Genomic DNA, 15,364 nt, shown 5'->3' on the forward strand with positions numbered 1-15,364 from the left:
TCTTGTTCCAACTTCTATTTATTTTTTGTTATTGTTTTGTGGTTTTTTTTGCTGCAACTTTTACATCAACACTTACTGTTCACCTTGTATTTTTATGTTCTTTCCTTCAACCTAATGGGCCATCCTGTGTTAGCTTCAAACTTCTTTTGTAGCTTCCTCATGTCTCTCAGTCTTCATAGAATTGAAGTGAGTTAGGCATTGTTGTGGTTTAGGCTTGGCTTAAGGGAATGTTATGGCTGGTGTGATCTATCTAGACCACTATAACTTTCTCCATGTTGGCAATAAGGCTATTTCACTTTATTTGTGTGTTCACTGCAGTGAAGTTTTGATTTCCTTCAAGAACTTTTCCTTTGCATTCATAACTTGACTAACTCTTTGGCACAAGAGGCCTAGCTTTTGGCCTATCTTGGCTTTTTTTGACATGCCTTCCTCACTAAGCTTAACATTTCTAGCTTTTGATATACAGTGAGAGCTGTTGTGACTCTTTTTAGTTGAACACTTAGAGGCCATTGTAGGGTTATTAATAGGCCAAGTCTCAATGAGTAGGGAGTCCCAACGAGAGGTAGAGAGTGGACAGTTGTCGGTGGAGGACTTATAACACACATGACATTTTAAAAAAAGATTTTTATTGATTTTTAGGGAAAGTGAGAGGGGAAGAGAAAGAGAGAGAAACATTGATATGAAAGCAAAACATTGATTGGCTGCCTCCTGTACATGCTGGGGATTGAGCCTGAAACCTGGGCATGTACCTTGACCCAGAATCAAACTGGGAAACTTTCAGTGCATGGGATGATGCCCAAGCAACTAAGCCACACCAGCCAGGGCACATGTGACATTTATTGAATAAGTTCTCCCATTTATATGCAGTTTGTGGTATACCACAATAATTATAATTGTAATATCAAAGGTCACTTATCACAGATCATCATAATAAATGTAATAATAGTGGAAAGGTTTGAAATATTGCAAGAATTACCAAACTTTGATATAGAGACACATGGGGTGGTGAAATGCTTTTGGAAAAATGGTGCTGATGGACTTGCTTGACACAGGGTTGCCACAAATATTTATTTTTATAAATGCAGTGCCTGCAAAGTGCAGTTAAGTGAAGGTCAGTAAAACAAGTGTGCCTATACTTACTCCTTCAGCAACCTACCATCCTATATAATAAAAGGGTAATATGCAAATTGACCCTAAAGGTGGAATAACCAGGAACGACTGGTCGCTATGATGCACGCTGACCACCAGGGGACAGACACACAACACAGGAGCTGCCCCTGGTGGTCAGTGTGCGCCCACAGGGTGAGCTCCATTCAGTTACAAGCCGGGCTGACGTCTGTGAGTGCAGCAGCGGTGGCGGGAGCCTCTCCCACATCCTCAGCAGCACTAAGGATGCCCCACGGGGAGTGGGCCTAAGCTGTAAATCAGACATTCCCTGAGGGCTCCTGGGCTGCCAGAAGGATGTCTGACTGCCAGCTTATGCCTGATCCCCCAGGGAGTGGGCCTAAGCTGGTTGGTGGACATCCCCCAAAGGCTCCCAGACTGTGAGAAGGTGCAGGCCTGGCTGAGGGACTCCTCTGAGTGCATGAATTTTCATGCACTAGGCCTCTAGTCCTATATAATAAAACCCTAATATGCAAATAGACCGAACAGTGGAACAACTGGTGGAATGACTGGTCACTATGACGCGCACTGGCCACCAGGGGGCAGATGCTCAGTGCAGGAGCTGCCCCCTGGTGGTCAGTGCGCTCCCACAAGGGGAGCTCAGCTCAGCCAGAAGCCAGGCTCATGCTGGCAAGTGCAGTGGCTGTGGCAGGAACCTCTCCCACCTCCGCTGCAGATGGGTGGTAAGGAACAAGGGGTCCTGGACTGCAAGAGGGATGTCTGACTGCCTGCAGGCAGACATCCCACAAAGGATCCCGGATTATGAGAGGGCGCAGGCCGGGCAGAGGGACCCTCCTTTCCCCCCAGTGTACCAATTGCATGCACCAGGCCTCTGGTATACATTCTAAGTTTCTCTTTAGCATTATTCTTTTACCACTCTCATTGAGGATTTTTTTTTTCTGTAATCACTGTATTAGTATCTATTTAGTACTATTTTAAAATCTTGTTTGATATAGTTAGCTGTTTGCACTGAGAATTGACGTTCTAGCCTATATTTGTGGAAAACATTGATTATAATAAAACTATTACATTTTCATTCTCTTTTGGCTATCTTACTGTTCTCACATAGTATGTAATTGGTGGTGAATTTTGGTAAATTGAGTGAAATTTGTATATATGATGTTCAGACAATCAGAATATGCTATTTCTTTATTCTTTGAAATAAATGCCAGTTTATTATACTACAAAATGTTCTGCTCTTTTATAATGGCATTGATAATTTGTCTTTTGAAAAGGAGTTAGTTTGAAATGTAATGCTAATTAATATTTACTGTTAGTACACATGGATATCCATGCATTTCCATATTTCTGTCTGCCTTTGTGTTTTGAGTATAGAAGTGTACCATTAATGGCACAAACAAATCCAGACCTTGGTTTTGGGAGGAAGAAAGTTAAAAAAAAAGATTTTAATTACTTTGTTAATCTAATAGTATTACTGTTAAAGAATCATTTTTTAAACAAAAGCAATCTCTGCAGTTAAACATCACCTTTAATCTTTTAAAACCAAAAGGATACAATATGCACTTAAGTATAGAGGCTAGTGTAATCAATCTAAGAATAATAAGTCAATGAAGATAGCATTTTGCTTTAGCTGCTACCTATTGTACAATTTGTCTATATGTAATATATCATTGAATTTATTTTTTTGTAACTAACTATGTCTGCTCCAAATGCACTTTAGCCTTTCATAATCTGAAAGGGAAGGATCCCCTAACCACCTTTTATTACTCTAGAATTATATGAGTCCTCACAATGTGATGGGCATAGTTCGACTTGCTGGATATATATCAGTGAACCAAACAAGTTCCTGTTTCCATGAAGGTTAGAAAGGCAATAAATATATGTCATAAGTCATGTGTGATAAATTTGTGGAAAAATTATTCAGAATAAAAATCTAGAGATGACTTGAGAGACTTGCTTAGGTCTCACAGGAAGCAGCTGAAGTAGTTTTGGTCTTTAGGTTAAAACAGTATCCTAGAAATTAGTTTTCTTCATTTATCTTAAACTGGGAGTGTGGAGATTGTAATAGATATTCAATCCTATTTTTTTTTATCCTCATACCTTTCAAAAATCTGCATATATAGAATTTAATAGTCATTTAAGTGTACTGTTTTTTAAGTTACCACATTTTTCACGTAGTATGAAAGCAACCTAAGAGTTATGGACTAAATTTTAGGACAGTTAGAAAGTATTTCTGTACTTAGTCTCTCTCATGAAGATATTGACATGCATTCTTCTTGGTAAATTTTTACCAAGCTTAGTTAAGGTACAACCTGGCAATAGGAGACTTTGTGTCTGAAAATCACTTTTGATTGAAATTTAATACCTCCTATAATTTAACTTTTAGCTTTCTGACCTTACCTACAGTAAATCCTTATATTTGTCTACCAGTGACACATTATTTTCTTCTCTTATGCAAATTAGTTAGTTCAGTAAAAAGCCTTTCATATTATTCTTTCTGCATGCAGTGTCTTCTTTGAACAATTTTAATACCTCTGACCTGTACTTTTAATTTGGCATTAACCATGTAATACTCTTCAAGAACTTTGGTTTTCTAAAACTTTAAAAGATTGTTTTCGTGTTTCTTTTTCCATGTTTATTTCCTTTACTTTGTCTTCTCCCATTGGATTGAAAAGTTGTAATATTGTTTAGCAGAAAATTTCATTGTGAAGCAACTTTTTCTTTAGAAACTCATTTTCTTAATGCTCTTAAGAGTATTGACTGGTTAGGGTTAACATACTGTGAAATTTTTCAAATATTTACTGAGATTATTTTCAGAGTGTTCTGTGTATTTGAAATATTAGAAATCTGAAATGTTATCTCATGTTAAACTGCATTTGTTTAGGAAATTTAGAGAGAAACATTATTTCCTCTAAATTTAACCTTTAGTATTAAATTTGTTGATTAAATATAGCAGTTATGCCTGTTTACAGTTATGACTTTCAAAGATGGAACAATACAGAGTTTCTGATGTTATGAAGGTTAAGAGTATGTTTCTTAAGGTGCTTTTTTTTTTCTTTCTTACTCTGACATCTAGATACTAGGCATGAATGTAATTGTGTTCTAGGTTATTAATTTTTTTAGTTATTGCAGTGTTAGGAGTACCTTAGATTTTTTGAAATAAAGTTTCCCTGATCATGTTAAATAGTGATGTTTTATCATAAGATAAGAAAGTATATTGTAGTACCTATTTGTAAGTAGCACTGTGACAGAGGATGTCAAAACAAACTTTTCCCTGAGTCTTAGGAGTTTGTTATTTTCTAATTCTTTAAATTGTATTACTATCATTATATTCTTCACTGCCATGTACTCACAGTTTTCAAAAAGCCAGTTTCACCTTAAGAATAATCTTGAGCCCTAGCCTGTTTGCTCAGTGGTTAAAGGGTCATGGGTTCATTTCCAGTCATGGGTACATACCTTGGTTGCTGGCTGGATCCCAGGCCCCAGGTCAGTGTGTGTGGAGGAGGCAGCCATTCGATGTGTCTCTCTCACATCTGTTTCTTTCTCTCCCCCTCCCATTCTCTCTAAAAACCAATGAAAAAAAAAAAAATCCTCAGGTGAGGATTAACAACAACAACAACAACAAAATCTTGAAGCAATAAATATTTATTTTATGAAATCTCCACTTTTGAATACATCCTTTTAATATTGTGCGTGACAAAATGGGAAATACACATAAAGCACTTGTGTGTATTTTAGGTGTCAGGTAATGACACCTTTTAGCTCCTTTTTTTTCATGAAATGCCATTTTTGCTAGAAAAATATAACTGACAGACACATTACACTGATCAAATTGGGATATTTGGCAAAAGTTCTTGGAAATAATAGGAGTGAGTCTGTTACTCTAAGGAAAATGGTTGGTGGTTATTCTTTTGTCAATGATAAAAGTAAGTTTTCAAGTACAAATTAGAATTTTGGAAATTTATTTGCCTGGGCTTAAAAGCTTTCCAGAACTTAAAAACTTTTCTGATGAAATTAGTGGTGATGTTAATGAATGTGGCTTTTTTTTTTAATATTGTAGTTTAATTTTTAATATGGTAAATGTTAATAAATTTAACCTTTATATGAAGTAGTACTTTATATGTGTAGTACTTTATATGTATAGTAAAGGAGTCCTGATGGCAAAAAATCTAAGAACAGCTGATACAGATTCTCTGCCTAAGTCAAAGGTTTCACAGTGTAACCTTATAACCTCCTCCTATCCGACCCTCATCCCACCAAATTAAAATAGAAAAGAATACTACGATTTCTGTAAAAAAAAAAAAAAAGTTAGATTGCATGGTAATAATATATTTTAAAATTCTTTTACCAATGTAATTTTCTCCTTTAGTTATACAGTGGGCTTATATAACCCCATTGAATTTACTTAGGATTGCATTGAATTTATTATTGTTGATATTTACATTAAAATATTTTTTTCTCTCCTCTTCCTTTTTCTTCTGTTTATTTCTCTTCTCACTTTCCTCTTTTCCTTTCATTCCTTCCTTCCTTTCTGTTTGTATTTGTTTTCTAGGTGGAGTCTTTCATTTTGGATCAGGATGACTTGGAAAATCCAATGCTGGAAACCGCTTCCAAATTGCTCTTGTCAGGTACTGCTGATGGTGCAGACCTCAGGACAGTAGATCCAGAAACACAAGCTAGACTGGAAGCTTTACTAGAAGCTGCAGGTAAGCCCGCAAAGTCCACATACGTAATAAGTCTACTTAATTAAAGTTACGATAAATCTAAAAAATTTCTGTCATTATCAATGTATAACCTTGTATATTTAGTATAATATTATTCATAAAGGTTAATGTATTATTTTTTAGAGAATTACATGGAAAATTTCATTACAGAACATTTTTATTACCAGAGTAAAATATAAGGTTGTTGTCAACCTTTTTATAAGAGGGACTTCTTATACAGTCGATTTTCATTAGTCCTAAATTCCATATTTGTGAATTTGCCTACTTGATAAAATGTATTTGTACCCCGAAATTAGTACTCACAGCACTTTCTCAGTCTTTCATAGAAATGCACAGAATGGTGAAAAATTTGAGTCGTCCTACACACATGTTCCCCGCTGAGGTGGAATAAGGTGATGTTCTGCCTTCTTGTTTCAGCTTTCATACTGTAAACAAGTGTCCTTTTCACAAGCTACTTAGTGCCACGTTTTTCAAATTTGTGTACCTTTCGTTGGTAATTTCACTGTTTAAAATGGCCCCAAAGTATAATGCTGAAATGCTGCCTAGTGTTTCTAAATGTGAGCAGGCTGTGATGTGCCTTAGGAAAAATACATGTTAGATAAGCTTCTTTCATGCATGAGTTATAGTACTATTAGTCATGAGTTTAATGTTAATGAATCAACTATATATTAAATAAGGTTGTCTTTAAACAAAAACACACATAAAACAAACATATATTGACTGGTTATTGCAAATGTTGTGATCAGAGGCTTGAAGGAACCTAGTCCCGTTTTCCTGCAGAAGCAGTAGTTCAGTATTCATGAATTCAGGGTTCCCAGGAACTCTACAGAACATAAATACCATGAATAACGAGAATCGACTGTATATAATTCCCCCCACTTTTTTGTCAGAGACTGTCTCTTAAAACCCTATAAAATGAATTATTATTTTTGTAAAGCGGGTCATCATTATATTGTTCCTATAGGAGATTACATGACATAATAAAAGATTTAGCTATATATATATGTGTGTGTGTGTGTATATATAGTCTTAATTATAAGGGAATAGTAACTCTTGATTATTTAAATAATTGTACTGTGTTCATGGTTTGAGCACCTCTCTGTGCTATATATTGTACATGCAGTGCATGTAAACTGCTACTTAATTATAGAATAAAACTAACCTACTGTTTGATAATCCTTGAGTAAATATCTTTTAACACAGCATCTAATATTTGAAGGACTCATAGTTAAGTTTGATTTCTATCCTGGGTAAAATTCTAGAATGCATTATTAAAAGATTCTTAGCCAGATACAGATGAAAACATAGTAAGGGCACATGAAAGGTCCTGTCCCTGAGTATAGACAACTCTTTGTTACAGTGTAGTAGAGATATAATTTAGCATTTGCTAGAAATTGATGTTGCTGTAGAAGTTTGTGTGAGGGAAATGGGGATTGTAAAATAATTTGAAAACATGTCGTAAGAGGAACAGGGATTGTTTCTCCTGAAGGTGAGAAAACTCAGGTTGAATACAAGAGGGATGTTTGTTTTTTGGGGCTCCAAGAGGCAAAATCAAGTACAAAGATGTTGCTACATGAAAGTTGATTGCAGCCAAAAGGAGTTACTTTTGGAGGTAGAGTTCCATTTTATTTTCCTTATAGAAGGTAACAAGCTAGCCTGCCCTCTCCCTCTCTTCCTTTCTCTCACTTCTCTCCTTCCTCTTTTATCTCCTTCCCTTTTTAAATGAAAAATCTCATATGCAAACCCAGAAAGAATAGGTTAGTGAATCCTTGGCATATCCATCACCCAGCTTCCACAGCCATCGATGTATGGACACATTTTAAAATATATTTTTATTGATTTTAGAGAAGAAGGGAAAGAGAGAAACATCAATGATGAGGGGGAATCATTGATTGGCTGCCTCGTGCACACCCCCTACTAGTTATTGAGCCCACAACCTGGACATGTTGCATGACCAGGAATCAAATCATGACCTCCTGGTTCATAGGTTGACACTCAATCACCTGCTGAACTGTATGGACACTTTTGTTTCATCTTTACACATAACCACCTCGCTGATTCCCCACCCCACATGTTAATTTAAAAGCAAATCTAAGCATCATATTATTTCATATATAAATAATTCAGTATGTACTTCTATATTAAGAACTTTAAAAAAGAGAAATAAGCCCGGCTGGTATGGTTCAGTGGTTGAGCATCGACCTATGAACCAGGAGGTTCACAGTTCAATTCCCTGTCAGGGCACATGCCCGGGTTGTGGGCTCAATCCCCAGTGTGGGGCATGCAGGAGGCAACTGATCAGTGATTCACTCTCATCATTGATGTTTCTGTCTCTCCTTCTCCCTTCCTCTCTGAAATCAATAAAAATGTCTTAAAAAGAGAGGGAAATAAAACCATAATACCATTGCATATGTAAGGAAAAAATAATAGTAATTCCTTAATATTGCCAGATATCCTGTCAGTGTTCAGAAATTATTTTTTATGTTAATAATTTTTTTGTGTGTCTTAGTCATAACAGTTCCTTTTTTTTCTTCTTCTTCTTCTTCTTTTTTGTTTTGTTAATCCTCACCTGAGGATATTTTTTCTATTGAATTTTTTAAGGAGAGTGGAAGGGAGGAGAGGAGGGGAAGAGAGAAACATTGATAATCTATATGAGAGAGACATATTGATTGGTTGCCTCCTGCACACTGCCCAACCAGGGCTGGTGATTGAACCTGCAACCAATTTACATCCCCTTGACCAGGAATTAAACCTGCTATTCATGGGTCAACACTCTAACCATTGAGCAACACCATCCAGGGCTTTTTATCCTACTTTTTATTTTTATTTTTTTTTTATTGAAATCAGAGAGGAAGGGAGAGGGAGAGAGAGCTAGAAACATCATTGATGGAAGAGAATCATTGATCAGCTGCTTCCTGCACATCCCCCACTGGGGATCGAGCTGCAACGCGGGCATATGCCCTTGCCAGAAATTGAACTGTGACCTCCTGGTTCATAGGTCAATGCTCAACCACTGAACCATGCCAGCTGGGCTCCTACTTATTTTTGAAGAAATGAGTCATTTGTTTCACTCTATGGATTTTGCCAGTTGTACCATTGTGTGTTGTCATTTCCTGAATCAGAATTCAGATCCAGATATTTGACCAGATTTCTGTTCATTTGGCAAGATTAGTTATTCCTGGTGTTTATGTTTCGTTATGTATCACATAGGTACTTTGGTTGTTTCTCTTTTAATGATGTTGAGATTGATTACAGTTTAGGCATCTTGAGAAAAGTTTTTGAGACCTTGTCCAAAATGCCTTTTACACTATCTTCATAGTTGATAGTTCGACTAGGCATAGAAAGCTAGTTTAAAAATCACCTTTTTAAAAACTTTTGAAGTTACTGCTTCATTGTCTTCCGTTGCAATTCAGAAGTTTGATGCCACACTTATTTAGGATATTCTCCTAACTCTGCTATTTTTCCTTATTCTTCCTTCTCCAAAGCATTACAGGTTTTGGCATTTTAAGGTTTTGATCTTATTTTGGAGTCAGACGCGCTACCATTGCGCCATGAGGTCCTTGATCTTATTTTGAATTTTTTTTGCTATCTTTCACATTTAAGATTTCAAATGCCTGATGAGTCCTGTGTTTTGTTTATAGTTAGTAGCAATGCCATTAAAAGATAAATTCAAAAGTGTACATTAATATGTTGTCAACTGATGAGTTTTATTACATATTATATGTCATATATGTAATATAACTAATTTCCAATTGCAGCATAACAATTTATAATAAACATAGCAATGTGACACAATACCCATTTACTATCTTTTAGTTTCTGTAGATGAGACATCAGGGCACACAGTGGGGGGTCTCATGGACTGAAGTTAAGATGTCACCCGAGTTGACTAGGCTGTAGGAAAAAGTCTGCTTCCAAGTTTATTGTTGTTAATAGTAGAATTCACTTCCTTGGAGTTTTAGGACTTAGGTTCCAGTTTCCTCATGGACTATTAGCTGGGGCTGTTCTCACTTCCTTAGGTTGCCCACATTTCATTACATGAGGTATCCTCTATCTTTGACTTCTCATGCTTTGCACCTCTGACATACTTCCTTTTCTCCATTCTAATCAGCCAATCTTGTTACGGGTCGTGTGATGAGGTCAGGCCCGCCAAGATAATCTCCCTGTCTTCAAGTCTTCTGTGCCATATAACATAACCCTAACCCTAAAACCCTTCTGCTATGAGAAACCTGCACAAATATGTTTGTTATTTCTGGATGAGTGGTCTTTTTGGTCTATATCAGCCGTGGGCAAACTGCGGCCCGCGGGCCGGATCCGGCCCGTTTGAAATGAATAAAACTAAAAAAAAAAGACCGTACCCTTTTATGTAATGATGTTTACTTTGAATTTATATTAGTTCACACAAACACTCCATTCATGCTTTTGTTCCGGCCCTCCGGTCCAGTTTAAGAACCCATTGTGGCCCTCGAGTCAAAAAGTTTGCCCACCCCTGGTCTATATCTTAGTTAAATAGTTTGTTTTAAAACCTATAGTAGTGTTTCTTAAACTATAATGTGCATCTAAACCACTTGGGGATCTTTTTTTTAAAAATGCTGTTCTTGTACCAGTAATTCTTAGGGCTTGAGATTCTGCATTTCTAGCAAGCTCCCAAGTGATAGCAGTGCTTCCAGTCCGTGTACCACATATTGAGTAATGGGGGGTTCTATAATATCCATCATAATATCAGATGTTTGTCTTAAAATTAGAGTAAAGGTCCTTAATCCTGCCTGTGTACCAGAATTTTCTTAGAGCTTTTAAAGTATGTAGATGCCCTCGCCCCACTTCCTAATGAATTTCATCTTTAGATAAAGGAGAGCTCAGCATCTATATTTTGGTAAAGCTTTGTTCCCTGATAGGCAATCTGGATTAAGCACTACTAAGTTAGAATAATAAGGTTAGAAATAAGCTCTCTTTATAATGATTTCTGGAAAAGAACAAGTTATATTTTGTGGAAATGGTTATTAACCATTTCTGCTTTTGAAATGTTTTTTTTGTTATTCTGAATTTTGAAAATATGGTACATTTAGATAGGATTTTGAGTATAATAAGTTGCAATCCTAATTTGAAATAAATAGGCATTCAGATATAGTTTATTATAGCCCATAATGTTTTATTAGGCCATTTTTGGTCACAAGTGATAGTAGCCCAACTAAATATCTACAACAATAGAAGCGTAATATGCTGATTAAACCAGACAGCCAAACACCTTCTGGACGTCCTTCCGGGCTAAGCCGGGGCTGCGAGGGCAAAGCCAAGCCGCTGCGGTTGTGAGGGCCAAGCCCCTTGCATGAATTTCGTGCATCGGGCCTCTAGTTCTTAAATCACAGTGGGTATTTACCAAAAGTATAGGTTTGGTGCTGGCTTCTGGCACCATTGGTGTCAATGAGTCAAAATAACTTTATCAGAACTCTGTCTCCTTTCTTATTTCTCTATTCTTTTCTTCTCTTTGTTGACTTATTTTTGGGTAGTCTTTTTCATTTGTGGTGCGAAAAGTGACCAAATAATTCAAGACTCTCATCCTAGCAATTTAACATCCTTTGAACATAGGTTGTTTAATTGTCTCAGTATAGCCAAACACCCATTTCTGGCACAGGAGAATCACAGGGTTAAGCAGTTGCAGATCACTTGGAAGGAATAAGATTATCAGAGAATTGGAGAGAGTGATTTTCCAAAAGATTCAGGGCAGAGAATGTATACTTATAATGTACCATTTGTAGGTTATTTGATAACATATATAGAGTTAAATAACTTGAATTTTGCTTTATTTCTTCTTTCGGTGCATTCATTTTGGTGTGACAATAATATATAGGAATAGGCAAATTATCTACGGCTGATGGTAAAGCCTTTGCAGATCCTGAAGTGCTTAGGAGGTTGACATCATCTGTTAGTTGTGCGTTGGATGAAGCTGCTGCTGCACTTACCCGTATGAGAGCTGAAAGCACAGCAAATGCAGGGCAGTCGGACAAGTAAGTACATTTTCATTTTAATCAATATAAAAAACATTTTCTTAAAAATAATAAATTAATTAACATTTATTTTGTTCCCGGAACTATACCAGACATTTTACATGTGTTATCTTGTTAATACTAACAAAAAGTCTTAATCATGGGTTTTGTTTTTATACCCACTTTACTCATGCAAAGCTTAAGAGAAGTGAATAACTTAAGTTTAAATAGGTGACAAGTAGCAGAGCTGGGTCACCAGTGTCTGCCTGTCTGCAAAGCTGACTTCTTAGCTAATACATTAAAAAAGATATTTTGCTGATTTAGGTTTTCTTTTCTTTTAATGTTTTGGTGACAAAGAAGTAAATGCTTTCTAATTAGTCATGCCATTTTCCAGTTCATGTATATAGTTCTGTTTTAAAGGGCATGGTTTTTATTTGTTTGTTGTATAAATGTACAAAAAATATCATAGATCTAGTTCCATTACTTGAATGTAACACTTATATTCAAGCACATTGAAGCATACATTTTTGTATGTTCTACAATTCCTTTTATATAGTACTAGAGGCCCGGTGCATGAAATTCAAGCACAGGGTGTGAGAGGGTCCCTCAGCCTGGCCTGCACCCTCTCCAATCTTGGACCCCTTGGGGGATGTCTGAGTGCTGGTTTAGGCCCGACTGTGGGATCGGGCCTAAACCGGCAGTCGGACAATCATCTCGCAGTCCAGGACCGCTGGCTCCTAATCGCTCACCTGCCTGCCTGCCTGATTGCCCTAATTGCTCCCCTTGTCAGCCTGATCCCTAACTGCTCTCTCCTGTTGGTCTGATCCCCCTAACTGCTCTCTCCTGCCGGCCTGACTGCCCCTAACTGCCTCTGCCTCTGCCTCGGCCCCACCATGGCTTTGTCCAGAAGGACATCCAGAAGGTCATCTGGAAGATGTTCAGTCTAATTAGCATATTACCCTTTTACTAGTATAGATAGTAAGGGCTCATTCACTAAATATTTTGTGACTTAGCTTTTTAAAATTTTTCTGATGATGCTATGCAATAAAAATCACATTATCTCATATATGAAAGTAATTATGTACATAGTAGTGTGAAAGTGGATGTAAGCCCTGATCGGTTTGGCTCAGTGAATAGAGCGTCGGCCTGTGGACTGGAGGGTCCCAGGTTCGATTCCGGTCGAAGGCATGTGCCTTGGTTGCGGGGACATCCCCAGTGGGGGGTGTGCAGGAGGTAGCTGATCCGTGTTTCTCTCTCATCGATGTTTCTGGCTCTCTATCCCTCTCCCTTCTTCTCTGTAAAAAATCAATAAAATACAATTTTTTAAAAAAGTGGATGTAAACTACAAAGAAATGGCTGGGGGAACATCATTAATACTTGTTCCTTATCTCCTCAGAAGCTTCTTTTTTTTTCTTTAAAAGAAAGCTGTTTTATTTATTTTAGCAGTTGCCTTTAAACAATTGAGAAAATAGGAATATTCTTTTTTATATATGTTTAGAGAATTAAAAATAGCATTTAAGAATTGGCGTTTGGATAATAGTTTAGTTTTTGTTTTTTAATATATTTTTATTGGTTTCAGAGAGGAAAGGAGAAGGAGAGAGAGGTAGAAACATCAGTGATGAGGCAGACAATCACTGATTGGTTGCCTCACGCATGCTCCCTACCTGGGATCAAGCCTGCAACCAAGGCATGTGCCCTGACTGGGAATCGAGCCTCTGACCTCTTGGTTCATAGGTCAACGCTCAACCATTGAGCCACGCCAACCGGGCTGTATAATAGTTTTCTTAGGCATCTACTTTAAGAATGTGAAAGAAGTTATATAGTATTACCAAGCGTATGAATTTGCTATTTCTATTTATTCTGTATTGTCTTTATTTATGTAGATTTTTGTGTTCTTATTAATTTATTTTACCAATCTTCTCATATATTGATTCTTTTTTAGGTATTCTCAGATTCTGTTCCTTTGTTAACAGTTCAGTTTTTCTGGCCTACAATATTATCTCCATATATTTAAAAAATTTTTTACTTTATTGATTTTCAGAGGGAGAGGAAGAGAAAGGCAGAGATAGAAACATCGATTAGCTGCCTCCTATACATCCCTTACTGGGGATTGAGCCTGCAACCTGGCCATGTGCCCTGACCAGAAATAGAACCGGTGACCTCTTGATTCATGCTCAACCACTGAGCCACTCCGGCTGGGCAATCTCTAGATATATTTTAATGTGGTACCTGCTGAGACTGGCAAGAAAGAAAAATGAGAAAATTATAAAACACGTTGAAGAGAAAATTAAAAACACCTTAATGTCAATTCAAACTGGAAATAAGATAGAAAAAAAATCATAGAATTTTTGGGGCATTGAAAATACTAGAAGTTATCAACAAAGCAATAGAACATGTTTGTGACAGTCATATTTATTCAGCAAGGCTTGAGAAATATAGTGGAGTACAGTGAGTGCTACATTCCAGATTTTACCTTAGGTAAGTGCAGTATCATGTGCCAGATTTAGCATACCCTTTGTCATGAGTTCTTAAATTCAACTGTTGCTAGAGTAATTCTTATAAGGTTGTTTTAAAGCTAGCATACACATGTGGAAATTGAATGAAAGTCTAAATGGGAAGGTATAGGGTGTTGTGTGCCTGATGAGGGCAGAGAATAAGAGACCACTTGAAAGAGTGAAAGGTAGGGTATGTTTTTATACAGGAAGTGTCTTGTGGGAAAGATATGTTCTAAACTTGTTTAAAGATGATAGAGAACACTGACAGTTTAGGAACAGTCAGTATCCTATAGAATGGAAAATAAGAGATATACTTATTAACTGCTGTTTCAGACCGACTTTGGTAAGGAAACAATACAATTAACAAGTAGGTAAAATATATAGTATGGCACACAATGAATGGTAAGAATTATGGGTGAGAAAATTGAGTGGGGAAGTACTAGGGCAGTGATTGGCGTTGGAGGTCACAGTGCATTTTTAATGGTCAGAGAACCTCACTTAAAAGGTGGCCTTTTTAGTAAAAATCTGGAATAGTCAAGGGAATGACTGAGCAGTGTTTGAGAGAGGCGCTGTCTTGGTAAAAGGAGCTTAATTAGCATTTTTTTAAATAAAAAGCAGGAAAATCAATGTGGCTAAAGTGGAAAGAGCAAGAATGAGTATAGTAAGTGATGAAACAAGAAGATAAAAAGGAAGAGTGTGGGATGCTACCACTGGATAGATCTTGTATAGATTTTGGCCTATACTGTGAGATTAGAGCAGGAGTGACATGATCTAGTTTTCTTTAAACAAGATCTCTGGCTTTCTCATTCAAAAGAACCTGAAGGAGCTCAGAGCACATACCTGGGTTGCAGGTGGGGTTGGGGCATGTACAGAAGGCAACTGATAGATTAATAGATGATCTTTCTCTTGCATCAATGTTTCTCTCACTAAGTCTGTCTTCAGGTGATTAAAAATAAATAAATTCCAGTTCCTGAACAAAATGAAGTGTAATTATAAATTGTATTTTATTCATGTGATATTCTGTAAAGTTTTATGT

General features: G+C 36.8%; 1 protein-coding gene across 5 annotated transcripts in view; it reads left to right on the forward strand.

Annotated features, from left to right (window-relative positions):
• ANKRD17 (ankyrin repeat domain 17) overlaps positions 1-15,364 on the forward strand; it is a gene marked incomplete at its 5' end in the record, with an annotated part of 174,194 nt that overhangs the window by 68,090 nt on the left and 90,740 nt on the right. For all 5 annotated transcript variants that reach the window (XM_081101267.1, XM_081101268.1, XM_081101270.1 and 2 more), the window contains 2 exons: positions 5,678-5,831; positions 11,698-11,854. In XM_081101267.1, coding sequence (XP_080957393.1) covers positions 5,678-5,831; positions 11,698-11,854 — 311 coding nt within the window. The remainder of the gene's footprint in view (positions 1-5,677; positions 5,832-11,697; positions 11,855-15,364) is intronic.

Source organism: Myotis nattereri (genome assembly GCF_964212035.1).
Source record: "Myotis nattereri genome assembly, chromosome: 1".
NCBI classification, from domain to species: Eukaryota; Metazoa; Chordata; class Mammalia; order Chiroptera; family Vespertilionidae; genus Myotis; species Myotis nattereri.